Raw genomic sequence first — 25,246 nt, 5'->3', positions numbered from 1 at the left:
CGTCTCAGCTGAGGGAACGCGCCCGCCAATTGGCCGAATTTGAAAACCTTTTGCCCGGGGAAAAGGCGAGGAGGAGCGGCAGCAAGCAGTCAGCCAACCACTCCCGGGTGTAGCCAATCCAAGTGAAGCGCGCCAGATTTAAACCCTACAGCCCAGCCCAGAGCCGGAAGACAAAGAGGGTGGAGTCTGAAGTCACCTCAAGAGCCTCAGGGAAGTCTGTGCGGGTCTAGGATTTTTAAAGGAAAGGGGTCAACACTACGGCTACCTCTTCCTCCGGTCCCAGGTCTGGTCACTCCCTCCTCCTGCCTGGCAAAGGGAGAGTGAAAAAGGGAAGGAATGAGACCCCCTGAAAGTCCAACCCCATACCAGAGAACAGATAACGCCAATCTTATGGCCCTTTATGCCACCTGAGCAGCAGGATTTCCTGTTTATTCAACATGTTCTGTCTGGTCTGTTCTTTCTGTTCCCTTCTTGCTAGGAGGGGCCTGATGTACTGAAAGAAAAAGGATGGGGCAGAGGGATAGGCATCCTCTCCGAGGAAATGCCTCCACCAACCCTCCCAGTGTACCCTAAAATGCCCTATATAGGAGATACACCTACAGGAACAACAAGAAAAAGACGACAGTTTATTGTCACCACTGGGAGCACAGGGCCCCCCAGTCTGCGAAATCATCAGAATATTTAATTTATAGTCAAATGTCAAGTCACCTTCGAGCCTGTGTCCCTATCCCCAGCCAGGGTTCTATCCCCAGGCCCAGCATACTTCTTGAGTGTCAGAGTTGTGGGTAATTGCATCAAAGCTACAGTGTCCCACCTTAGGAGGCTGCAAAGATGGGACGGAGAGGGGGAGTGGCAAGTAGAAGAAAGCCATAGGCGAAGTCCAATCAATAGTCATTAGAGGGCAAGAATGGCCCGGGATGTCGATCATCACAGGGGAAAGGGAATGCTGAGGACAAAATCTGGAGGAGAATGAAGGGTGGGAGAGGCCTGGGCCAGGAGGCAATCTTGGTCTGGAAGAGGTCGGCCTGAGTCAGGATATCTGGAGGCTCTGAAGCAAAGGACGGTGGATCAGGGGACTCAGACATCGTAGAAGAGTCGGACGAGCTGGTACCGAATGGAGAAGGTGACAGCACTGCCCACGACCTGTAAGGAGAAATGAACTACAGTAAGAACCACAGAGAAAGGGAGACAAGGAGATGTAAGTCACATCACCAACAGCACTGCACCTGTAGCAGCAGCAGGAACAGGGTGAGGTTTCTCTCATGCATGGGCCCAAAGATTTTAAGTAGCAAGTTGATGAGGGTCATGTTGTTACACTCCGTGAAGGCACCATCCTCATTCTCACTCTGGCGCACTGTCACTAGCCGGAGGCCTTCTGCTACCTGGAGGGGTCCAAAGTGGAGAGAACTTCAGCTAATACCTAGGCTTCAGGAATGGGGATCTGCTCAATGCTTCCAAACTCCCCTTGGGTGTGATGTAGGCCTAGGTTCCCCATTCCCTGAATTCCGAATGGCAGCCTAGAGCCTTACCTCCTTGTTACCCTGTTACCTTTAGAATAAAGGTGCCCAAGAAAGAGAGGCTCTTGGTCTTGAACTTGGAATAGCTCATCTCCAGTTTGCCTGTCTTGGTATTGAGTCTGCAGGGGAAGACAGCTTCATGTGACTGGGCCACTACTCAAAGAACTCTCCTCCCTGTGCTTAATTAACAGGAAGGGCACAGAATGTGGAGTCAAACACCCTGAGATCTACTTCTGGCTCTGCTGCTTGCTTCTGTGTGATCAGAGCTGCTGTGAACATTAAATGAGATCATGGAACTAAATGTGCTCTGTAATGTATAAAGGGCTAACTGCATGGCAAGAGTTAGCCCTTCTTTGGGCCCATTCCCTTTGCACAGCAAACGTCTAAGGCATCCCAAGGGAAAAAGCTATGATGTCCCTTTCAAGCCCCAAAGCGGCTACCTGGGCATACGGTGGCGAGGGCAGGGGATGATATGCAGCAGCTGAGGCAGTGAGTAGACGAAGTTGAACACCTGGGGCATGAAGAAGAGCAGCATGGTCTTGCTGAAGTGTCCCAAGATGCCCACCACGGCAAAGGTCATGCCAGCAAAGTAACAGAAGGTATCTCCCACAAACACCCGTGATGGGTACCTGTGTAGGGGAGAGGATCTGAGCCAGTGGCAAGAGGCATTAGCAATCCTTTCTCTCACGTCACACACCCTGCGCACTGGGCTAGCCCTGACCCTAGTTCTGGCTCAGAGGACATTCCAGCTCTCCCAGCAACTCTCCAGGAAACAAGGTCCCGAATCCATCTATTCCTGGGGGCTCCACAGCACCTGCCCCCAGCTACAATTGGGTAGAGAATATTTAAGATTTAAGAAGATTACCAAAAAGACCCAGAAAACACTCAATACAGAGATGCACAGGTTAAGCCTCTCCGTCAGGAGATGGGTCACAATGAGGAGGACTGTACTGGCCACAAATTCAAATAGCTGTCCCACTATCCACAGGCCTACTTACCAGTTATGGTAGAGCAATCCCAAGGTGGTGAAAAAAAAGGGTATCATGAAGTAGAGGGAAAAGACATGATCATCCCGACAATCACCTTTGGAAGCAGGGGAAAAAGAAGAAAACGTTGACAGCCACGTCCCCTGCACGCCTGCCTGGGTCCTATTTTTGTCTGTCCCTGAGTTCTGTCCCAAGCTGTATCATCCACCTCTCTAAGTCCCAAGAACTCACTATCCCTTTTATGTCACCCAAGCAGTTCCCAATATTTCACCTCTTTCATGAACCCTTCCTAAACTAGTTACTGTCTTACATTTGGTTTAGACCATTCAGACCTAGGTCTGAATACCAGCTTTACTTCCTAACTGTGTGACCTCGATCATGACACATTTAACTTCTCTGAGCCTCAGTTTCGTATCTGTGAAAAAAGGCTGATGAAAACACCTGCCACATAGAGCCGTTAGAGTTTAAAGTGAGATCACATTTTAAAAGTGCTTAGCTTTAATAAGCACTTATGGATGTCCATCAGCCAAAAACCACCAGAAACACGCCTGTAGTCAAAGCTGGGTTTACTGACTTGAAACAAGAGAAACTTTGGAACCCACACACCATGGGGAACCATGGGGTGCCTCAGTAAGGAGGTGTTAGGAGGACTTTTTATAGAATTTGTTTTAAATAATTCTGGGGAGGATGCAAGGAGGCAGAGTTTTGCCCCGCACCGGGTGCCGTCAGCAGAGATAATGCTATGATTGAGCATCTTAATAATTTTTATCCAAGAAGTGAGAGGAACTGAGTTGTTATCGGAAGGAAGCGGCAACCACTCACGTTAGCCAGAAGGGGATCTTGGTCATTTTTGTGAGATGCACCGCGTTCCTGTGGTTTTGTCTGTGCTCAGACATGGTTACAGAGGGATCTAGTTTTGGTCTTACTCTATCACGGTCGCAGAGTGACCCTGTCTGATTTTGAGGTTTTGTGAAGTTGTTTATGCTCAGTAGGAGAAGACCATGGCCTACCTATTAGGGCCAATGCCGTTATAAATGACAGGGCTGCTACTTTCCTTTCTCACATTTAACAAATCTTAGTTTCTTTCTCACGTTTAACAAATTCCCCAAAGCCAGATAGCAGGCAACTTCCTTAACACTCAGACTTCTCTCCTCTCCCTAGTCCAATCCCACCTACCTTCCAGCTCCACCAGGTTGAAGACGATGATGGAAGCAGAAATGACTAGCGACTGGCCAGCCTCTAGGCCATTAATTCCTGCTAGGATATTGATGGCATTAGTACAGAACACTGCCAGCAGCCCCATGTAGACATAGTACAGGATCCCTGGGGGGAGAAAACAGTAAGAGAAGTAATGCCACCTGTAGAATAAGAATTTAAGGATATTCTTCTGAGAAAAGTGGTGAGGATAGGGGATGGGATGAAAGGCCAACAAAAGGATCTAAGAAAACACAGGGACAAAACAGGGAGGAGAATGTGGAGCACCAGGAAGGATGCTCTGCTGGATATCTCACAGGGTAAGGGTGCCCTGAAGTAGGGGCCATAGGGGCAGAAGTGGCAGTGCTACTCACCCAGGTCCAGATGCAGGCCAAGAAGCGGGCGTAAGGGCTTGGGTACCACAATGGTCGTGTTGCCAAAGTTGGTGAAATAGACCATGAGGAGAGGTAGTGAGGCAGCTGTGGGCAGCAGCAGCTTATGGCGCCAGCGCAGATTCAGTACATCATCCGCGAAGCCCAGGAAAATCATGCAGCAGATGGCAAGGAGTGCACCTATCAGGGCCACAAACTGGGGAGGGCTCGGGCAGGTCATGGCTCCAGACTACTCCCACTTCACAGTTCCTTTCAAGAATGCCCATCTTTTCTTTCGTTCTCAGTCCCTCCCCTCCCCGCCACACCCAAATAACCCCAACTCTCTCCAGTACCTCCCAGTCCCAGCCACAGGCAGCAGCCCTCACTAACCCACTTACTTCATGGTGGGGGAAGGCTTTACACTGCTCCTCCACAAAGCAGTTCAGGAAAGGGAAAGGGATGAAGCAGAAGAGTATGATAAGGAAAACAGCACCGCTGATCACTCCCTGGGACTCTGGGCTGTGGCCCAGCAGCAAGCCGGGGGGGAGGGGGAAGAGGAAAGGGGGCGTGGTCACTCACTAGTGCAAGCATCACCATAACCTGACTTGGGGGCGGGGAAGGGCACCACTACTGGAGTCCCAGATACACCCAAGGGTCCCATCTTCCCGCCTCCACCCTTTCCCCAATGCTAACCAGATCTGCCCTCCACCTCCCAGAGTCCCGGGCTGGCTGTTGGGTTAGCACTACGTCTCCGCTCGCAGTCCAGCACTCCAGTCCCCGTCCCTGCCTGCCCACCCCTTCCCCACTGCCCCGGACCAGCGCGCGGCCCCTCACATTTGCTGCCGGCTGGATTTGTTGAGGTCCTGGCCGCAGAGCCGTGCGGCGATGAAGTGGCCACGGAAGGCAGGGATGAGGGTGAGTGTGGCTACAAGTCCCAGCAGCGAGCCGATCAAATTCACCAACAGCGGCATCGGCAACTCCGGGAAGGCCCACATGGTGACCGGCCAGGGGGCCTGGTCGGCCCCCTCCTTAACTAACGGACAAGCTGGGCAGAAGCCCTGTGGCCCCAGCAGTAAGGAGTGGCCGCTCCCCACAGGCTGGATATTCCCACACCACCCTGAGCGAAACCCAACGACTCTGACCTGAGCCGCCCTCAGGACTCCCGCGAGCCTCTATAAAGCAACCTTGGCTCTGCCCCACTGCATCTGCCTACCCACTGTTTCCACCCGGATCCAGTTCGCAGAGCAACTGTCGTTGTGGAAGGCGGCGGCCATTTTTAATATGGGCATAAGAGTAGGGACAGAAGTGTGATTTTAAACTATATTCGAGAGTTGAATCATCAAGAGGGGATTGGAAAAGCAATTAAAGAAGGACAAACAAAGGCGGATACTTTCCTAACATCATATTAAAGATGTACAGCCCAAAGCGGAAAAACTCCTTGCCCGGTTCCAAGATGAGCGCCTCCTTGTACCACGTGTCTGACGCCGCTTACTCTTCGTTCCACGTCAGGTTTAGCTCCGTCGGCCTTCGCTGGTCGCGTTTAAAGGGCCAGTGCCCCGCGTTTACTCTGGGACGCCTCTGGAGACTGGAAGATGGCTACTGGAAGCAAGGGGGAGGGCAGGCGGAATGAGGATGTGGAGCAGCACCTGCTCAGTGTAGAAAACCTGTCTCCAACATAGTCAGCGTTGGGAAGGAAGCCAAGGTAAACACAACTCAGTTCCCCGAAACACAGCTACAATTTGGAAGATGATGTAAAATGTAAAGAGCGGACACTTGAAAAGCCCCTCCCACTTCATGTTTTCCCGTGTCGTTGAGCCAGGTACTTTTCCTTCATCATCCCACCCTCCTTCTGCCCCCGCAGTAGCAGTTAGTTGCCGGGCAACACTGAGGGGTACTTCAGCACTGAAGGGGCTGGGAATACCCTCATGCTCTCAGGTCTTGGATTTAACCCCGTTCTAGACTTTCCTTGGTCCTGGATCATTGCACTGTGCCAGGCTCCCAGTCGGAGGAGGTGAGGCTGAGGCTTTGGAAAGAGCTAAGTAGGAGAACCAGACCCACAAGTGGCTGGCTTCCAGTAAGTCTGAGGAATTCCCAGGCAGGTTCTTCTCCAGGTTGGGTGCCTTTTGCTTGGCATCTGTTTCCTTACAAATAACAGTTCACCAGCATCTCATTCTCTTTCACAGACACACAAGCTCTTAGGCGGCAAATGATTTCTAGTCCTCAGAGAAGAACTCATCACCAGGAAGTGCGGGAGACGACTGAAGTATGCTGACATTTTGTTCACTCTTGAATAAGGAGTCAGGGTTAGGTTGACTCCTTTTAGGCCAAAGATAGGCCCTCCTGTCTCTCAAAACCAGATGTGAAATGTCCTTTCTACTCGAAGGTGGCTCTAATTAACAACTCAAACCATGTATATAAAGTAATCCCAGTAATTACTTGATAGTAGTATTCCTCCAAATTTTCAGTACATAATATTATCCCACTGGTATTGTTTTTCTGTGTGTGTGTGTGTGTGTGTGTGTGTGTGTGTGTACCTGCACACGGGTGCATGAGTGTGCATCTGTGCCTCTTAGACTGGAAATTCCCTAGAGGCAGTGTTTTCTGTTCCACAGTGTGTTCCTATGGGGCTAAGGACACACAGATATCTGTATACAAGGCATCATCACGCATAATGAGTCTGGATCTGAAAGAGGTACAGAGGGCAATAGGAGCACATGGAGAGAGCAATTAGTTGTGACCAGGGGAAGTGAGAGGACCTTGAGGAAGAGTAGTGTCTCTAAGGATTTCAGTAGGTGGCAAGAGTGGAAGGGCCTTCCAAACAGGGAAGGTGAGACGCCAGGAGCAGGTGGAAAGGAGGAGCTTGTCGGAGCCCCAGAGGAGGCAGCATTCAGTTATCTTGTTGCTCAGGAGCAGGCTGAGACTCCCTGGAGGTCTGAGGGACAGTCTGTAACTGCTTCCTGTTTTATTAGGAGGCCAATCCTAATAACTCTTCCTTCCCAGCTTGGCATTGGGCACCTTTGTCTCTTTCTTCTCCAGAGATTGTTAGCCCTCCCTCATGCACCCCCCTGGAAGAGGGTAGGGGATACTTGTTCAAAAACAAGACACTGGGGATTCATCATCCATGCATACATGCTACCATCAGAACATGGTTACTTGGATACTTGTCATATAATCTGAATATTTTTGTTCCCATGATGGTAAATGCCCAGTTGATTATCAGACTCACCAGGAGAAACAAACACACACATGACTTGGCCACACTTGAAATTTTGTGCCTGTCCTGGTACAAGTTCAAAGCATTTGCCTAAATGCTGAAGCTGGTCCTAGGACCCATGGATCAGGTGAGTTTCAGCTGGTTTCTTGGGCTGAGTAGACAAGGTCTGAGATGCGCATCTCCTACTGGGGAGCTCTGAGTGCCTCCCAATAAGTAAAGTTAATGCACTATTAAGGCTGATTGCCTGACAAAGAATGTCCCAGAAATGTTTCACAGTGCTGAAAAAGTACATACGAGACAGCTTCGGAGAGTCTGGATCTGTGACACTTGCAGGACCATATCTGTGGCTCTTTACAAGCAGCTGAGTTACTCTTTTACCATTTCTTCCCACCTCTCTCCTGTCAGTTTATCAAAAGTTGTTAGCTGATAGCAAGCCCCAAGATGTCCCATTCCACTTGGATGACATGAATGGGTTTTCAAAAGATGGAAACAATATAGGAATTCTCAGTGTTTACATGTATATTGGAATATTTTCTGTTAGACTTCTTAAAATTACAAAGAATTTGCTAACCCCTACTATGTGCATGGGAAACTTTTAAGTACTGTGGGGACACAAAGTGATATAAATGCAGTTGTCTTCCCCAGGGAGTCTACTTCATCATATTAAAGCACCTTGAGTCAATATGAGGGAAGAGAGATGAGTAAGACAGGGTCTCCACTCTTAAGCAGCTTTCTGGTGAGTGGGAAAAACAGACATATAAACAACCAGCTAGGCTGTAAGGCAGAATGAAATAAGTACAAGAGGTCTAGTAACAAGTGGATGGAAGATTGGGAGGACTAAGTAGAGAGACTAATATAAGTAGAGAGACTAATATAAGTAGAGAGACTAATATAAGTAAGACTGAATTGTGAAGCAGCATCTGGCAGCACAGGACCAATTGCTCAGTGGAGGAGTTGAAGTAAACCCAGCAACTCAGAGACCTGAGATGAACTCTGAAGAACCCTGAAAAGCGTTCTTGGGGGAAGAGGGTCTTCATAGTGAAACTGTACCTGGACGACTTTCCACATAACCTGCTCCCCTAGCCCTAGCTGCTCTGCCTACTGACAGCTTCCTTCTGTGTCCCTGAGTTCTCTCCTCCCTTCATTTCTTCTCCCCTCAAGATTAAAAATCCACACTCTAGGAATCTTCTATGGTTTTGGAGGTCCAGTGATAATGCATGGGCAGGGTCACAGCAAGGTTACCCCATCACCCCACCCCATTCCTTAGAGTGAAATCTGGGGATGCCCCAAGCTTTCCTACCACCTCCTGTGGCTCAGGCACCCTGTCGCTGACCTGCCAGGCTCTGCTTAGCTCTGCAACCCCGCACTTTAGAAGACATTGTTTACTCCCATCTGCTCACTGCTCAGACTAACGACTGGATTTGGGAGAGAGATACTTAACGTCTCTCTGTTTACCTCTCTAAGGAAGGCCTGCCATATGTATGTGGAGAAAAAGGGCCTCTTAGGGCATGGGGATTCCTTTGAATCCTTTTGTAGGATTTTCCTTCCCCTGCCTCCAGAAAGCAGTGACAAGCCTCTGTCCTATAGGGATGGAATCCATTCCCTTAAATCTAAGAAAAGGGATGGATCCTGAGGCCAGAGTGTACCTATAACATAATTTTTGGGGTGCTTGCTGGGATATCACATATTTGGATGGCAGGGTCTTCTGGCTGAATCTACTGATGGTCCAGTGCTGCATTGCCAGCTCCCTCCTCGTTGCCACCCCCTCTACACGTGCTCCATAGGCAGGAGCTGTTACTATGGAAATAAATTATTTTTAAAAACAGAAGCAGCCCCAGGCTTTGGAAATATCTCCAGAATAAACCCACACGAGCAAGGAGGTTAATAGAGTGTCCCTTGGTCCTGGCTCCAGAGGGAAGAGGATGGGGGTGGAGGAGGGGGTTCAGTGTTCCATGTTCTATTCTCAACCTCTACCAGGTTCAGGTTCTGGTTCCTCTCGCGTTGGTATCGGCTGGACCTCTACCAGTCACTTCTATCTAGGAGGGATGCTCTGCAGCTACATACCTAGGGCCTAGCTTCCGCCAGGACATAGGAACCAAGAAGCTGCTGAGCCTGGGAGCGCTGGGATAAGGGGTTGATGCTATCCACAGGGGTCACCTCTTTTTTAACCCCACAGGCGTCCAAACTATGGAAAGCTAAGGAACGTAGGGGAGAGCAAAGGCGTCATCTCAGGTGAGTGAAATTACTCTTGCTTACTCTCGCCTTGAGCTCGGGGGAGCAGGAGTACCCCCGATTCCAGGATGGGGCGGGGTAGTTAAAGTTCCCGCCTATTTCCAACCCTAGAACCTCCTCCGCTCTCCGCTCCTCCTCCCACCCTCTTCTAGCGCTGGAACGCCGGGCTCGCTAAGCCCCGCCCGCCGCGGGTGCGGCTCCTTTAAGGCCGATGGGGGCGGGGGGGGCCGGCCGTGTTGTCAGTGTCAGCTCTGCGCACGCAGCCCTCCCGGAGCCGGTGCCTGCCTGCGAGCCCCAGAGTCCCCGCAGACGAGTCCCCGCCCGGGTCCGGTGGGGCCCCCGCCGTGGGAGGAGTCGGGCGCTGTCCGGCGACTAACCCGGGTTGGACTGCCGGACCAACCGAGGAGGGCCCCGGACTCCGGAGAGAGGGACCCCGGCGTCGCGATCCCCCAGGAACCTCCTCTCCTCGATCTGTGGCACCCACTAGTCCCGGGCACCCAGCCCCGGAGAGCCCCCGATCCCGCGCGCCCAGCCCCGGGGGAGCCCGCCCCCGCCCCGCGGCCCGCCCGGGCCATGCTCCCCCGGGGCAGCGGCTGAGCCCGAGCCGGAACCGGGACCTGAGCCCGCGAGGAGCATGGATCCAGACTGGGGGCAGCGGGACGTGGGCTGGGCGGCCCTGCTGGTCCTCTTCGCCGCCTCGCTGCTTACGGTGTTGGGCTGGCTGCTGCAGTATGCCCGGGGCTTGTGGCTGGCGCGGGCCCGCGGGGGCCGGGGCCCGGGACCCGCCTTAGCTGCCGAGCCCGCCGGCTCCCTGCGGGAGCTGGGCGCTTGGCGCTCGCTGCTGAGGCTGCGGGCGACTCGGGCCGGCGCCCCTGAGGAGCCAGGCGTCAGGGGCCTCCTGGCGTCGCTCTTCGCCTTCAAGTCTTTCCGGGAGAACTGGCAGCGGGCTTGGGTGCGAGCGTTGAACGAGCAGGCCTGCAGGGATGGGGTGAGTTGGACAGGAGGACCTAGGTGGTCCCGTCACTCAGCCTTTTCTTCTAGAGGAGGGACTGCCCAGGCCAGGAGGCACGTATGGGGGTGGGGAGCAACTGGGGAACCCTATGGCCTCTCTTCTCCTCTGGGATCAGAGAAAAGGGTGCAAGTGAGGCTGGAGGTTGTAGAAATCGGCTGTGTCCCAAATCCTCTATTCTTGCGGTCTAGGTACTCTCTGGCTCCAGACCGGTGCACAACTTGCTGTTCTCATAGCAACGCTAATCCCTGTGCCCCAGGGCACTTCCTCCCAGCCTGGGTGCTGGTTCTGTGTGTGGCTTGGGTGGGTGGGTGGTGCTGCGGGGGGTTAGAAGGGAGACATGTGCACCTGTGGAAGGAATTTGCCTGGTCCTCATGCCATCACACCCAGTCAGCACTTCATGCCCCAGATCCCTGGTGTGATCAGGCAGGTCTCCGGGGAGCCTGAATTCCCCCCGCCACCCCATCCCTCAGTAATTTCACTGCTGCAGTCTAACACGTCCTTCTCCGTGCTCCCTGCAGTGTCTGTGTTTAGGGAAAGGTATTCAGGTGGAAAGGAGATTGACATTCCATGCCCCGCCCAGTAGATGAGCCTAGAGTTGCCCCTTGAGGGTCAGTCACAGACTAACCCAGCCTACTTCCTCCCATTGCACCATGGGCAGCTGGCCTCCCAGGAAGTGGGGCAGGAAGCGTGGTCATAAGACTGAGGTGGGGTGGGAGGTGGAGACCTCCCTCTCTTGGGGTCCACACTCATCTTGGCCCTCGCAGTCTATTAGCCCCTGGCGCAGAGGGTTCTCCATTTCCAGCCACCACTAGTCTGAGGGTTTTACTCCACTAGCTCCCCAGATGCCTGGAAACAGAAGTGGCCATGCAAGAAATTGCTCTGCTTCCTCTGCTCAGCTGACCTGAAAGCCAGATGGCATCTGTCAGTCTATGCCGTGAACTCAACCCTCCACCCAGCTCTCCCTGTACCTTGTCCCTGGGTCAGGACTGACTCCCCAGGACAGCTGACTCAGCTGGACATTAGCCTCCCTTGCAGGGGGTGGGGAGACTGGCGTTCCCAGCATCCATCTCCCTTGGCCTGGCTTTTGAACAAGACCGCTACAGTAGCAGAGAAGTTGGCTTTCCCTGGTTTGCCAGGCAAATGAGCCCTGTGGATTTGTTTCCTCCCATCCCAAGACCCAAGGAGGAGCTGCCAGCTGTCTGTGCCCCCTCCTCAATTCTTCCCATCCTGCTCTCTGGATGGGGCTGCAGCAGTTGGCTTCCACTGCTGTGGAAGAATTAGGAAGCTCTTACAACACCTAAGCTAAGCAGCTTTCTGCTCCCTAAAGCCATCCCGCTGGGCTTCCCTGGTGGCGCAGCGGTTGAGAGTCCGCCTGCCGATGCAGGGGGCACGGGTTCGTGCCCCGGTCCGGGAGGATCCCACGTGCCGCGGAGCGGCTGGGCCCGTGGGCCGTGGCCGCTGAGCCTGTGCGTCCGGAGCCTGTGCTCCGCAACGGGAGAGGCCACAACAGTGAGAGGCCCGCGTACCGCAAAAAAAAAAAAAAAAAAAAAAAAAAAAGCCATCCCGCTGTCCGCCTTGAGGAATTAGCCAAGTCTCTGGCCCTTGAGCCCTCTGAGCTTGCTTTTCTTCCCAGTTCCTGTGGTAAAGTTCCCCAAGGCCAGGCTGAGCTAGTCTTCATCTCCAGGAATATGGATAGAATCATACTCTTATGCCTCTACATCCTATTTATCTGGAAGAAGGTTTAGCTCTTGTCTTGAATAAGGGGCCCTACTGCTTTCATCCTTAGCTCAGCTGTGTCTCTGCCCAGCTATGATATACAGGTGGCACCAACACCTTTATTATTTTTTTTCTATGCACACCTTTCTTCCGGGGTAGGGCGGGGATGAAGAGGAAGGTGGGGGAGAAGAGGGAGGCTCCTGGCATTCCAGGAGAAGTCTAGGGTCTTCAGTTCAAGGTAATGTGGTCTCTGAGGCGGTCTAGCTTCCCAGCTCTCCCTAGCAGCTGCAGGCCCTGGAAAGGCGGGCTTCAAGGGGAACACTTGCTGTCCTAAAGCCCTGAGCCAAGGAGGGGCCAGAGGCCAGCCTGCAGCTGAGGCCTCCGCAGTGCCAGGGCCTAGCCAGCAACTGAGTAGGCCAGCTCTGTGGGGGGCAGCTCCAGAGACCTGATCCTATGCCCACGTTACTCCCTCAGAGCTCCATCCAAATCGCCTTTGAGGAGGTGCCCCAACTCCCACCCAAAGCCAGCATCAGTCATGTGACCTGCACAGACCAATCAGAGCGCACCATGGTAAGGGTCTGATGGGCACTGTCTTCTTTTAGGGCTGGAGTGGGGGCTGATCCTGAGTTCCCTTTAGTCTGAGCGTTCTTAACCCGAAGTCTTTGAATGCCTTAGGGATCCCAGGATTGGCTTCAGGAGGTCTGAAAATCCCACTAAAGTTACATGCAAACTGTAGTACATGTGTGCATATTTGCATTTTCCGGGAGAGAGGAGTCTTTGGCTTTTATCATTCTTTTATGGGCTTATGACCCCCAAAAGGTGATTCCCAAGGAAAACCGAAGTGGAGAGGGGTCTGCTGACCCGTTGTCGGGCAGGACAGGGCAGGGCCAAGTTGAGCACTCTTCCTCCGTGCGTGACCCTCCTTGCCTCCGTGCCTCGCCTGTCTCAGGTGCTGCATTGCCAGCTCTCTGCTGAGGAGGTGATGTTTCCAGTCTCTGTGACCCAGCAGTCCCCCGCTGCCGTCTCCATGGAGACCTACCACGTCACTCTGACACTGCCACCAACACAGGTGGAGGAGGATGTGGGAAACTGAGTTGGGGAGGGGGCGGGCGGTTCAGTTGCCTCAGCCTTTTCAGTTTGGTTCCTCTCTAAGACAGAATTTGGGAAGGGAGGGTCGTGGGGGGGTGGGGTTGGGAGTAGTTGGAGGAGTAGGGCAAGTCAACCCAGTCCCTTTGTCCCCCGTCCCCAGTTGGAAGTTAACCTGGAGGAAATCCCTGGCGAGGGCCTGCTTGTATCCTGGGCCTTCACGGATCGCCCAGATCTCAGGCTGACAGTGCTTCCCAAGCTGCAGAACAGGGAGGTAAGGGGGCAGGGCTGGGAGAGAAGCGGCAGAACAGGGAGGGGGAGGCGGAGCTGGGGGGCCTCACCTCCTTGTTCTCCGCCCTGCAGAGAGGTGAGGAGCAAGTAGAGCTCTCCACTATCGAGGAGCTGATCGAGGATTCCATAGTCAGCACCCAGCCAGCTATGATGGTCAACCTCAGGGCTTGCTCTGCCCCTGGGGGCCTGGTGAGTAGGTGCTCAAAGCAGATAGTTTGCGTGCATACTGTCCCCAGGGTACTGTGTCGGGATTCTTGCTCTTTTTACCTCCTTCTGCTCTTAGGTACCCGGTGAGAAGCCACCTATGGTGCCCCAAGCCCAGCCAGCCATCCCCAGACCTACCCGGTTATTCCTAAGGCAGCTTCGAGCATCTCACCTGGGACGTGAGCTGGAAGGTGAGAGCCAGAATCTTCTGGGGGACTGCCGAGGCTATGTTTGCAGGTGCCCCTGGCGCCCCTGCCAAGGGCGTGGCCTCTCAGCTTGGAACTGAGCATTTTCAAATTTCCGGTCCCCCACAGGCACTGGGGAAGTGTGCTGTGTAGCTGAGCTCGACAACCCTATGCAACAGAAGTGGACCAAGCCCATGAGGGCTGGGCCCGAGGTGGAGTGGAGCGAGGACCTGGCACTGTAAGGAGTGACTCCCCAGCCCCCACCCTTACTCCCACAGCTTGACTGGGGATCAGAGCCTTCCAGCAGAGCCCTGGCATGAATCAGCTCTGTTTTCAGTAAACCTTGGTGTGAGCCTCTACTGTCTGCCAGGGCCTGGCCTTGTCCAGATATAACCAAGATACGCCCCCGCCCTGAGTTGATCACAGGCTAGAAGCAGAGACAGGTGTACGTAAAGAAGATGGTATAAGTGCTCCAGTCCAGGTTTACACAAAGTGCCGTGGAAGTGCTTAGATGGGGGAGCTTAATTCCCATAGGTTAAGGGTCAGAGTGGGCTTCATGGAGGAGGTGGCATTTAAATCACACCTTCGAGCAAGAGTAGGATTTTAACAGAGTGTTAGAGAGAAGTGTTCATGGCAGAGGGAACAGCTTGAGTAAAGGAAAAAGAGAGTGATTTGCCATAGAGGGAGACTGCGAAGGCAGGATGGGGCAGGAGCATGGAGGATTTGAATGCCCGGCTGAGTAGTATGGTCCCTGCTCAGCCCCATCCCATTCTCTTGGGAAGAGACCATATTTGGAGGATGATTGCAGCACTTGTTCTATCTTATTTACCTCCGTCTCTGTCTGCCTCTGGCCTGTGATCGACTCAAGGGTGGATTCGGTTTGCTAATCTCCCCCCTCCCTGCCCCACCTCTTCTTGGCCACAGGGATCTGGGGCCCCAGAGCCGGGAGCTGATCCTCAAAGTGCTGAGGAGTAGCAGCTGTGGAGACAGTGAGTATGGGGCAGGAAGGAGCACCTCTGGGTGGGTGCTGAGCGGGGCCTGGTCATGGTCCCAGCTCACAGTGCCACCCCTTTCCCCAGCTGAATTCCTGGGCCAGGCCACAATGTCTGTGGCCTCCCCTTCCAGACCACTGTCCCGAAGACAGGTGTGCCCACTCACCCCTGGGCCAGGTAAAGCCCTGGGGCAGGCAGCCACCATGGCAGTAGAGGTGAGAAGCTGGCCCCTGGGGGGAGGTGGGAGGACACGGGGTGGGGCGGGGGGGGCGGGGAAGACCAGTCTCTGAGGCCCTGCCTCTTTCCACTTCCACCCCTCGGCAGCTTCAGTATGAGGAGGGCTCCCCCCGGAACCTGGGCACTCCCACCCCCTCCACTCCACGCCCCAGCATCACACCTACCAAGAAGATTGAGCTTGACCGGACCATCATGCCCGATGGCACCATTGTCACCACAGTCACCACCGTCCAGTCCCGGCCCCGGGTAGATGGCAAATTAGGTAAAGAGGAGGAGCCTGGGAGCCCAGCTCTAGCCAGGGGCCCCAGACTGCAGATCCGTGGCTGGACAGGGAAAGGGCAAGGAAAGCCCTAATTCCGACTCTCCCTGTTTTCCGACCACATCTTCCTCATTGTCTTTGACTCTCTCAAACTTTCCCTTGCATCCCTCCGTTTCCCTAACTAGTCCTCTCCCTCTTCAATCCTGGATCTACCAGCCCCTCCTACAGTATTCTCACACTTCCACCTCCCCAAGTTCCCTTCTGTCTTTTTTTTTTTTCCCCCTCTGTCTTTTCACATGTGTCTCCCCTTCCCTTTTCCCAGCCCCAGCTGCCCAATTGCCCCTCCCTCGCCCCTCAACCTCCAGCACCCTGTGGGACCCTCCAACAAACCCAGTGGCCTCCCTGGCAACTCTCCCACTCCCAGGGGCCCTCCATGACATTTCTTCCATCCCTAGGGGTCCCATGGAATTCCCCCTACCTCCACTGGACCCCTTTGCCATCTCTGCACACTCAACATTTTCATGGCATCTCTCCGCGCCCTTGGTGGGCCCCATGGCACTTTCCCACGCTCCCATTGGTTCCTGTGGTGTCTTTTTGTCCCCGTGGCATCTTCTTAGTCACTTCTGTGATTAATCATCCCTTAGTCATCCCTACCCTCTGAGTCAACCAAAGTCTGCATCTCAATAAAGACGGTAGGGGGTGGGGGCCACTCTAAAGCAGCTCCCAGCTCACTGACCCTCCCCCACCCACCAGACTCCCCCTCCCGCTCCCCGTCCAAGGTGGAGGTGACTGAGAAGACAACAACTGTGCTGAGCGAGAGCGGTGGCCCCAGCAGTACCTCCCACAGCAGCAGCCGTGAGTAGGGAATCGGGAAGTGTGAGTGGTGGTTGGCACCTGGGCCCCAGAGTCAAAAACCATTTTGGGTGGGGCACAGGAGTTCAGGTCCAAGAAGGAGCTGGGGAGGAGTCAGGCTAGCCATCCCCTGTATCCATCCTCCAGCAGGGGAGAGCCACCTTTCCAACGGCTTGGACCCTGTAGCAGAGACAGCCATTCGCCAGCTGACTGAGCCCAGCGGGAGGGCAGCCAAGAAGACACCCACCAAGCGTAGCACACTCATCATCTCCGGGGTTTCCAAGGTAACGGGGCTCTGGGGAGAGGAGCTGGGCTGGGGAGAGAACCCTCATTGGTCACTCCTGCCCATTAAAATTTGTCCCTCCTGCCAGGTGCCCATTGCCCAGGACGAGTTGGCACTATCCCTGGGCTATGCGGCATCCCTGGAAGCCTCAATGCAGGATGATGCAGGGCCCAGTGGAGGTCCCTCTTCACCTCCCTCAGACCCACCAGCCATGTCCCCAGGACCCCTAGATGCCCTCTCCAGTCCCACGAGTGTCCAGGAAGCAGATGAGACAACACGTTCGGACATTTCTGAGAGGCCCTCTGTGGATGACGTTGAGTCGGAAACAGGGTCTACTGGTGCGCTGGAAACCCGCAGCCTCAAGGATCACAAAGGTGGGGAGATATTGGCAGCACCCCCCTTTCTTTTATACCCAGTATCATCACCTGGGTCCCACTGGACACTAAGGGACATAGGAGCCTCGGGCCAATCTCCTCCTTGCTCCCCTAAGGGATCCCAGAGTTCCCAGCCTGTTTCAGCCAAGCTTGAGTAGAGAGGGGGGAACTTGATGTCTTGAGTCTTGGCTTGGATCTAACAGGCTTGGGTGATAAGAAGAAATGTAAAAATGTTTCCTTTTACCTCCCTTTTTTCTTTCTTCCTGGATCTAAGTGCATATCCTCCTTCCCTTATTCTCACCCACCACCCTTTCCTTTCATTCTTAACTCTCTCCCCTATGTGTATAAGAATTCCTACCCCAGGCAACCCTAGGAGTACCCCTCTAGCAGTGACACCGTCTGTGCACAGCTATGGTATTTCTGATTTCTCAGGTTCAAGGGCTTGCCCCCAGACGTCCACATCCCTCTGCCAGTGAGTCTATCACTCACGAGTGTATTTATAACTGTTTATGATTTAAGCCTGCATCACTTCTTGGGATAATGAGAGTCCTAAGTCCGAAGCCTGCCGTGTAAACACCCTTCTCATTATATTCGTCCTGAATTCACCTCTTTGAAGTTTTCCAGACACACTGCTTCCTGCTCACATCCTGGAATTTGGTCAGCAAGTCAGCGTCAACCCACTTTGTCCCTTCATGGCTTTTAGGAACACCCTTTGCCCCGCCTTTGTCTTTCCATAGTAAAGAGGCCCAATCATCAATCTGTCCTCACGGAGCAGCCAGCCCCGTGACATTCCACCTCGGGGGCGGTGGTCAGGAGCATCACCATGTTTTCCTCAGGAAGGATAAAGGGCATGTTTGTTCTGTTCCGCATCTTGGACCCCTTCATGCTTGTCCTTTCTCTGCTCCCCTCCTCACCCCACCCCTTGGAACCCCTCTCTCTGCCTCAGCCTCCCCTCTCCCCTCACAGTGAGCTTCCTGCGCAGTGGCACTAAGCTCATCTTCCGCCGGAGGCCTCGTCAGAAGGAAGCCGGTCTGAGCCAATCACACGATGACCTCTCCAACGCGACGGCCACACCCAGCGTCCGAAAGAAGGCTGGCAGCTTTTCTCGCCGTCTTATCAAGCGCTTTTCCTTCAAATCCAAACCTAAGGCCAATGGCAACCCCAGCCCCCAGCTCTGAGGGCCCTGCTCACCTCCTGAGCTAGGAGAGGGCAGGCATCCTCTCAGCCCCTTCCCCACATTCCTTTCCATTCCCCTTCCTGGATTCCCGGTAGCCTGGGCCAGGGAAGCCCTCTGGGTTCCAGGAAGCCCTGTCCACCCTGGGCTCTGGGGCTGGTTGGAAGGGGACTTGCAACGGGAAGTGTGTGAGAGGTGGACACCCGTTGCTGAGGACACAGAGGAGGGAGCGGGTGGCCCGGAGAAAGAGGAGGCTCTGTCCTGGTGCGTGTGGGCGTTCCTCGGACCCGCTGGCCTACTGTTGGCACTGGCCCCTCAGAGGAGTCCCAGGGTGCTCGGCTCCTCAGCTGATCCTTCCTCCCTTATTTATTCTCTTTTCTATTTATATGTGTGGTCCCGGACCCTCAGTGAACAGGTAATAGAGGGCATCTCTCCCAGGTGACCCTTCTTCCCTATCCCAGGAGGGTAGGCAATTCCCTTTCGGATGGGGCTCCCTCACCTCCCTCAGGTCCCCACTCCGACCAGCACCAATGTCTGCCTCTGAGGACATTGACAGCTCATAGAAAGCCGGGCCGGTGCCCGGGATGGGGGGCAGGTACTCCCCACCTCCCTGCCTCCCCTTCTGCTCCTCATCCCTCCCTCCCCCTTTGTTACCGTTTTTGTACTTGATGCCTTCTCTGTGAGCAGTGGCTCTGTTGGAAGGAGGGAGCCAGGAGCCTGATGGGAAGCCTTTCCCCGAGAGATGGCTTTAGGGGCTTTATTTACAGAGTGTGTGATGATGGAGCAACAGCAGAGCTGCACCTCTGTATAGTGGGAGATGATGATGTCCATTGCTGTGTGATGGCCTGGAATTTAATTTATTAAAGTCAAATTGGAGTTTATAAACTGGACAACTGGTCATCCTTTGACAGGCGAATGGGCAGCGAGGCTGTGGTGTTGGAGTGGGAGGATCAGAGACAGGGCCCAGATGGTGAGATGGGGGTCAGTGACACATATATTGGGTCTACGAAGTTCCTGCAGGGAGGAAGGGACATGTAGAGAGAGGATGGGAGAACAAGCGTCTCTGAAGGGTGAAGTTGTAGCAAAAATGTCAATCAGAAAAAAAAAGTCCATCGGCTAGTACGGGCATCTTCATTCCCCTTCCTTGAACAGGCTGCTCCTTCTAGAATATAGGAGAGTCCAGAGCACAGCCTCTTGATCCAGACTGCCTGGATTTGAGTCCCAGCTCCACTAATTATCTTTGTGACCTTGGGCAAGATATGTAAACCTACAGCACCTCACTTTTCTCATCTGTAAAATGGGGACTGTGATAAAAGTAACTATCATTTGGTTGTGGGTTAGAACTTGGCTGGCATACAGTCGGTGCTGAATAAGTGTGAGCTGTTGCCTCAGAAGAGACTGATTGGGAGGGGGAAGTCTTATAAGGGTTTCATCATAATGAAAAGTCTTTCACTCCTAAATGTGGGCAAATTTCAGGGAGTTATGGATACTAGGAAAGTCTAGCACGCTGGTTCCTGTTTTCTGGGATCTTACACAGGACTTGAAACAGATAAGCTGCTGCAGGATGTCAGAGAGCACTGGACCAGGAACAGAAAACCTGGGTGCACCACAGACACAGCAAGTGACCTTGAGAAGTCCACTTCTGCTTTCTGAACCTTAACTTCCTCATCTCTAAAATGAAGGGTGGCCTAGGTAATCATCCAGGTCACTCGCTTCCAGCCTTGCCATTCTGACTAACCTATATCACGGGGGGCTTCAGGGCACCTGCCTTTGGCTAGGTAGCTTGGAGCTGTGCATTTTCCCCATGCTCCTGTCCGCGCTAGTCACAGAATAATGGAATATTTAGAAAGGGTGGCAGAATATGGATGTTTGGTTAATTTGCATATATTGGTATGCTAAATTCTAGGTCCTCAAAACTCAAAGGTTTATCAAGCTACTTCCCCTGATCTAAGAAATACAACTCTTAATAGTTCACAGAGGAGCAGTTTGTTTACCGATATGACAAGACGGCCACCAAACACACTGAACTTGAAATTTCACAAGAAACAATTGTTGATGGGAGGGCAGGTATTCAGATTCCTACTAGACCTGGGGATTGAGCTGATGGTGACTGGAAGATGTACTCAGTTTCTAGGGTGACCTGCCCAGAACTCAACGCAATCACATATTTAGTAGTGACAGAGAGCCCAATCACATTTCAGAAATAGGGATTTAAGAAAATGAACGCAAAAGAAACGCAAAACATAACCTAATTCACTTTATACTTTCAGAAGAGATCCACAGTTTTTGATGAGTATGAATTACGCTTTAAGATTTTCTGGCAGCCTTTTTTTTTTTTTTTTTTGCGGTACACGGGCCTCTCACTGTTGTGGCCTCTCCCATTGCAGAGCACAGGCTCCGGATGCGCAGGCTCAGCGGCCATGGCTCACGGGCCCGGCCGCTCCACGGCATGTGGGCTCTTCCCGGACCGGGGCACGAACCCGTGTCCCCTGCATCGGCAGGTGGACTCTCAACCACTGCGCCACCAGGGAAGCCCTTTCTGGCAGCTTTTAAAGAACAAATATCAGGATGTGTCTTGAATTATCCAGCCAAAATTGTGTCTTGTTTTCAAGAGAAGCAGATTGAGATGGAAGTGACCTATGTTAGACAGCAATACACCGTTTCAAGTTTTGGAAACATGCGTGGATTCCAGAGATATCCTGAAATTTTTGCTCTATAAATATTGTTTGAGTCTACACAACTCAGTGAATGGATTTTTCTTCATGAAATTGCTAAATTAAAGCTAAGAGCCATCTTTAGTGGTGTAAATCTGAATTCAAATACGGTTGGCATTTTATGAAGTATTAATATACCTATGTGCTTTTGAATGGATAAAGTTGATAAAACATATTTTTGTTACTCTTGAATTATATTTTAAAATAGGGACAAAGTTTAATTCACTGTTTGTTGTTAGTAACAAACTTCATGCACAAAATTCTGATTTTACTCTGTCTTTGCTATTTTTTAAAAATATTTATTTATGTGGTTGCGCCGGGTCTTGGCTGCGACAGGCAGGCTCATTAGTTGCAGCTACAGGGCTCCTTAGTTGCTGCCTGCATGTGGGATCTAGTTCCCTGACCAGGGATGGAAACCCTTCCCCCGGAATTGGGAGCTCAGAGTCTTATCCACTGCGCCACCAGCAAAGTCCCTGGCTTTGCTATTTTTTCTTTTGCGGTACGCGGGCGTCTCACTGTTGTGGCCTCTCACATTGCGGAACACAGGCTCTGGACGCGCAGGCTCAGTGGCCATGGCTCACGGGCCCGGCGCTCCGCGGCATGTGGGATCTTCCCGGACCGGGGCACGAACCCATGTCCCCTGCATCGGCAGGCGGACTCTCAGCCACTGCGCCACCAGGGAAGCCCTGCTATTTTTAATGGCATCTTTAAGTTCATTTTATTTATGTTGAACATGTAAGGTGCTTTCTGATTATATAAATTATATAGGTTTATATTTAGGTTAGAAAATATAACGCAGTAAATATCAATCCCAATGAACTTTACTAAGGTACATAATTTTTAAACAAATATGTTTTGGACCCTTACTGAGTTTCAGCCACTAGGCTAAACAATGGGGTTATAAACGTGAAAAACACACGCAATCCCTGCCCTCTCTCACTGAACTGAGTCTAGTGCAGAATGCAGACACATAAATAGGCAAATACAACACCGCATGATAGAGCTGTAATGGGGAAATGCAGGAAAGGGATGTCCAGGAAGACTTCCAGGAAAAAGAAGCATCTTCGTTGAGACCAGAAGAATGAGTAGGAATCAAACATATGTGGGAAGGGGAGAAAGGGAAGATTATTCCAGGCAGAGGAAACAGCAAGTACAAGGCAGGAGAGGAAAGGCGGCTAGGTGTGGTGGAGAAACTGAAAGAAATGTGGGGGCTGGAGAGCAGAGAGTGAGTTCGAGAAGCACTCAAGACACGGTGGAGAGAAGTATGCAGGACCCGGATGCTGAACAGTCTAGAAAGCCTCAGTATGGTTTGGGGCTTTGTCCTGAGGACAACAGAATGACTTTGAGTGTTTAAAGCAGGGTGGTGGTTTGATCAGATTTGCTCTTTGTAAAGATCACTTGAGAGCTCCGTCGAGAATGGTTTGGAGGGAAGTAGGAGTGCCCGCAGTGGAACCAGTTAGGTCAGTGTAGACATCCGGGATGGACGTTGTTAATGGACTGGAGAGGGGGCGGCGAACATCAAGAACGGGGGATGAACATGAGAGATCCTGTATTTAAGGGGGTAGCATTTACAGGACTTGGCAATGCATTGGATGCTACGTGTGAGGGAGGAATCAGCCATGACCGCCAGGTTTCTGACCTGACGGAGTCATTCACTGAGCCTGGTGACACAGGAGGTGATTTGTAGGGGAAAGAGATGCCACAAGGAATACTGATATTTAAGAAACAGTAAGATTAAGAAGGTGAAGGATCCCCAGTTTGGGCTGAGCGGGGCTTGCTGTGCTGGGCACGGAGCCTCGCATGCCTCCTCCTCCGCCTCCCCGGTCTCCTCCACCTGTTCCTCCGCCTCACCGCCCACGCGGCCAGCTAGCTTGATAACCAACAGAAGGTCGGAGACCCCTCTCTGCGCTCAGCCCGAGCTCTGCGCATGCCCAGTGGGTGCCGTGGGCCGAGCCTGCGCAGTTGGGGGAATTCGGGCCCTAGGGATCCCCGCTTGCGCCACGCTAGGAGAACCGCGGCGCCAGCAGCGGTACCTTTCCGCGCGTCCCGCCGCCCCTCACTCCCGCCCCTTCCGTGTTTTGGTCGCGCATGAGTTCCGTCAGTCGCAAGGGCGATTGGTTGTTAGAGGGATCCGAGAGCGGCTATTGGCTGTCGTTGGCCGTCGCTCAAGCGCCCTCCCGGAGACGGTGTGAGGTGGGCGAAGAGCAGGAGAGATCCCGGAGCAGACTAGACTGATCGACGGTAAGCTGCGGGTTCCGGGCTCCGCTGGGCAGCGTCGGGCTGGGCTTTCGGCTGGCAGCCGAGGCCGGGCTCTTCCCCGGTCGCTTAGGCGAGGCCCCCTCTTGCTGTTCGGCCACGCTGGTCTGCCTGGTGCCTGCAGCGCCTTGACCCCAACATCGACTCGAACCTCTCGTCTGGGGCTTCCCTGCCGCTGAGACACGGTCGCCGCCACGCCTTGGGGGAAGCCTGCGGGGCTGAGAGGGAGAGGTTTACCCGCCGGAACGGTCTCCTTCTTTCTCTCCGAACTCTACCTGTGCTCCAGGGGCCCGGTCCTCACTGCTTAGGGCAAGTCTTCCATGCTTCGCCTGCCACTGGGATTTCTCCCTGTCCAGCTTTCCCCCATCCGGCGCTTTGTTTTGGTCGTTGTCTTAACACGTCAGAGTCTTATCTCTTCGACCACATTGTGAGTCCTTAGGAGGTTCCGGATCTGGGTCCCTCCATTCTTGAACACCATTCTTGAACACCATTCAGGGTTCATTCGGTGTTTTGCGTTACAATTTATACTTAGGTATTTGCTGATTGCTTCTTACTATGACTCCTGATGAAAGGAAGGGTTAGGAATCCTTCGGGCTTTCCTTTTGTTGATCTTTTTGTAGAATTCGTGCTTAGATCATCTCATCCTTAGAAGCAAAGATACGAAGAGCCAACACTTGTTGAGTTGTGGCGGTGTGTTATGCTAGGCATTTTAATAATAAGTAATAAGTGATAAGTTAACAGATTTACTTAAACATTAAAAGAGGTTGTAGTAGGTACGTGGTGGCCCTGCAGTTAGAACTGAACACAGCACAGACCAGGCTTTCTAGGAGCTCACAGCTTATTGGAGGAAACTGACAAAATAGCTACTCAATAAAACATACTTTGGGTATTGTGTATTTGGATATGATGTTTGTGGGGAAGAAGGAATCAGACATGAAGAGGTAAGACAGGCTGATGTAGGAGGAGAACGGAGCCAAGCTCCCTGGCTTTGAAATCTGTCTCCATCATTTTCTAGCTTTGATCTTGGGTAAATTACTTAACCTTTCTGGGCCATTTCCTCATCTGCGAAGTGGGTAATAATGGTACCTACTTCAATAGGGTTGTTGTGTTAATGAGTTTTTATACATATACTTAAAACAGTGCTTGGCATATAGTAGATAGTTAACAGGTGTTATATTTTTCTAGGCTGAGCAAACTCATTGAGACAGGAAGCTTGAGCCCAGGTTTTCTGACAGCTGGTCCAGCACCCTTTCCTTATACAGGTTGCCTCATTTGCATCCCTTGCCTACAGAAAGAGGAGTGGTGACCAAATAGTCACTTTGTCCTACAGCTTCCCAGGGTAGAGACAAGCAGCGTACAGGGAAAGAAAGTAAAGAACGCTGGGGGATGGTGAAAGAGGGATTCAGGGAGCTTTGCCTAAATTTCAAGTCCTTCTGGATATCTAGATAGCCTGCTTCCTGGGCCCTATCCACAGTCTAACAACAGGTATGTGTTTAGAACATTTGTGTTCAGCATTGTGCTGGACACAGTAGAGGGACACAGGCTTTGTGGCATCTGCTCAGGAGCACCTAATATTGTCCAGTTGGGTAGGTGAGAGTGGAACACAAAACAACCATGAGTGACCAAGGGCAGCAGAAAAAAATAGGGTTGAGCTTTTCTGCTTTCAACTATGCTAGCCATCAAACCGAAAGGCGAGAGTGATTTGAGGGGCGGGGTAGTTTAGGAACGCTTCCTGGGATATAATCATATCCCCACATTTATTGAGTTTCCCAAGAGTACAAAGCTCTGGGCTAATGCTGGGAATGAGAAGTGAAGAAGAGATGGGCTCTGCCCTGAGAAGCTCCTCGTCTAGGGGAAACACATTCTGTTCCGTTGTAACAGGTAGTTGGATGGAGGTGTGTACCGAGTGCTGTGGAGGCAGGAGGGGGGATATGTCAGCTGTACCTGGGTGAATTGGGAGAGGGGTCACCAAGCAGGGGGCATTTGGGCTTGAAGCAAATGAGTAGAGGTTTCTCAGGCAGAGCGTTTTAGGAGAATGTAGTATGTTTAGGGACAAAGATTATTGACTCAGAAAGAGGGAATAAATGGATAGGTGTG

At 52.6% G+C, this 25,246-nt stretch overlaps 2 protein-coding genes across 4 annotated transcripts; one reads left to right on the top strand and one right to left on the bottom strand.

Annotated features, from left to right (window-relative positions):
* Nucleotides 1-606: 606 nt before the first annotated feature.
* Nucleotides 607-5,275, bottom strand: DPAGT1 (dolichyl-phosphate N-acetylglucosaminephosphotransferase 1). Its single transcript, XM_065881897.1, has 9 exons — nucleotides 4,903-5,275; nucleotides 4,467-4,587; nucleotides 4,072-4,285; nucleotides 3,680-3,826; nucleotides 2,516-2,600; nucleotides 1,958-2,146; nucleotides 1,549-1,636; nucleotides 1,227-1,382; nucleotides 607-1,143 (listed from the first exon to the last, which is right to left on the bottom strand). Exons 1-9 carry the CDS (start codon nucleotides 5,061-5,063, stop codon nucleotides 1,078-1,080), a joined length of 1,227 nt encoding a protein of 408 aa, XP_065737969.1. The 5' UTR covers nucleotides 5,064-5,275; the 3' UTR covers nucleotides 607-1,077.
* A 4,587-nt stretch (nucleotides 5,276-9,862) lies between these two features.
* C2CD2L (C2CD2 like) lies at nucleotides 9,863-19,092 on the top strand. Of its 3 annotated transcripts, none has more exons than XM_065882035.1 (14): nucleotides 9,863-10,502; nucleotides 12,717-12,812; nucleotides 13,192-13,311; nucleotides 13,492-13,602; nucleotides 13,692-13,808; nucleotides 13,903-14,014; nucleotides 14,138-14,246; nucleotides 14,933-14,997; nucleotides 15,088-15,215; nucleotides 15,325-15,499; nucleotides 16,250-16,351; nucleotides 16,496-16,632; nucleotides 16,720-17,005; nucleotides 17,972-19,092. In XM_065882035.1, the coding sequence occupies exons 1-14, from the start codon at nucleotides 10,149-10,151 to the stop codon at nucleotides 18,181-18,183; spliced, it is 2,124 nt and encodes a 707-aa protein (XP_065738107.1). In that variant the 5' UTR covers nucleotides 9,863-10,148; the 3' UTR covers nucleotides 18,184-19,092. The 3 variants fall into 3 exon arrangements, with proteins under 3 accessions (XP_065738107.1, XP_065738108.1, XP_065738109.1); XM_065882036.1 differs by having other exon boundaries at nucleotides 10,149-10,502; nucleotides 16,499-16,632; nucleotides 17,972-18,183; XM_065882037.1 differs by lacking the exon at nucleotides 13,492-13,602 and having other exon boundaries at nucleotides 10,149-10,502; nucleotides 16,499-16,632; nucleotides 17,972-18,183.
* The last annotated feature ends 6,154 nt before the right edge of the window (nucleotides 19,093-25,246 follow it).

Source organism: Phocoena phocoena, chromosome 8, assembly GCF_963924675.1.
Source record: "Phocoena phocoena chromosome 8, mPhoPho1.1, whole genome shotgun sequence".
NCBI classification, from domain to species: Eukaryota; Metazoa; Chordata; class Mammalia; order Artiodactyla; family Phocoenidae; genus Phocoena; species Phocoena phocoena.
This window is presented reverse-complemented; position numbering and strand designations above follow the sequence as displayed.

What these genes read in the sequence shown, in the direction of transcription:
- DPAGT1 (XM_065881897.1), bottom strand. Translation starts at nt 5,063, where the DNA reads ATGTGGGCCTTCCCGGAGTTGCCGATGCCGCTGTTGGTGAATTTGATC. An exon ending in AAATCCAGCCGGCAGCAAAT is followed by an intron (nt 4,588 to 4,902) that starts GTGAGGGGCCGC and finishes GCTGGGCCACAG; the next exon opens with CCCAGAGTCCCAGGGAGTGA. An exon ending in GGATTGCTCTACCATAACTG is followed by an intron (nt 2,147 to 2,515) that starts GTAAGTAGGCCT and finishes TCCCCTACACAG; the next exon opens with GTACCCATCACGGGTGTTTG.
- C2CD2L (XM_065882035.1), top strand. Translation starts at nt 10,149, where the DNA reads ATGGATCCAGACTGGGGGCAGCGGGACGTGGGCTGGGCGGCCCTGCTG. An exon ending in TGACACTGCCACCAACACAG is followed by an intron (nt 13,312 to 13,491) that starts GTGGAGGAGGAT and finishes CCCCGTCCCCAG; the next exon opens with TTGGAAGTTAACCTGGAGGA. An exon ending in TGGAGCGAGGACCTGGCACT is followed by an intron (nt 14,247 to 14,932) that starts GTAAGGAGTGAC and finishes TCTTGGCCACAG; the next exon opens with GGATCTGGGGCCCCAGAGCC.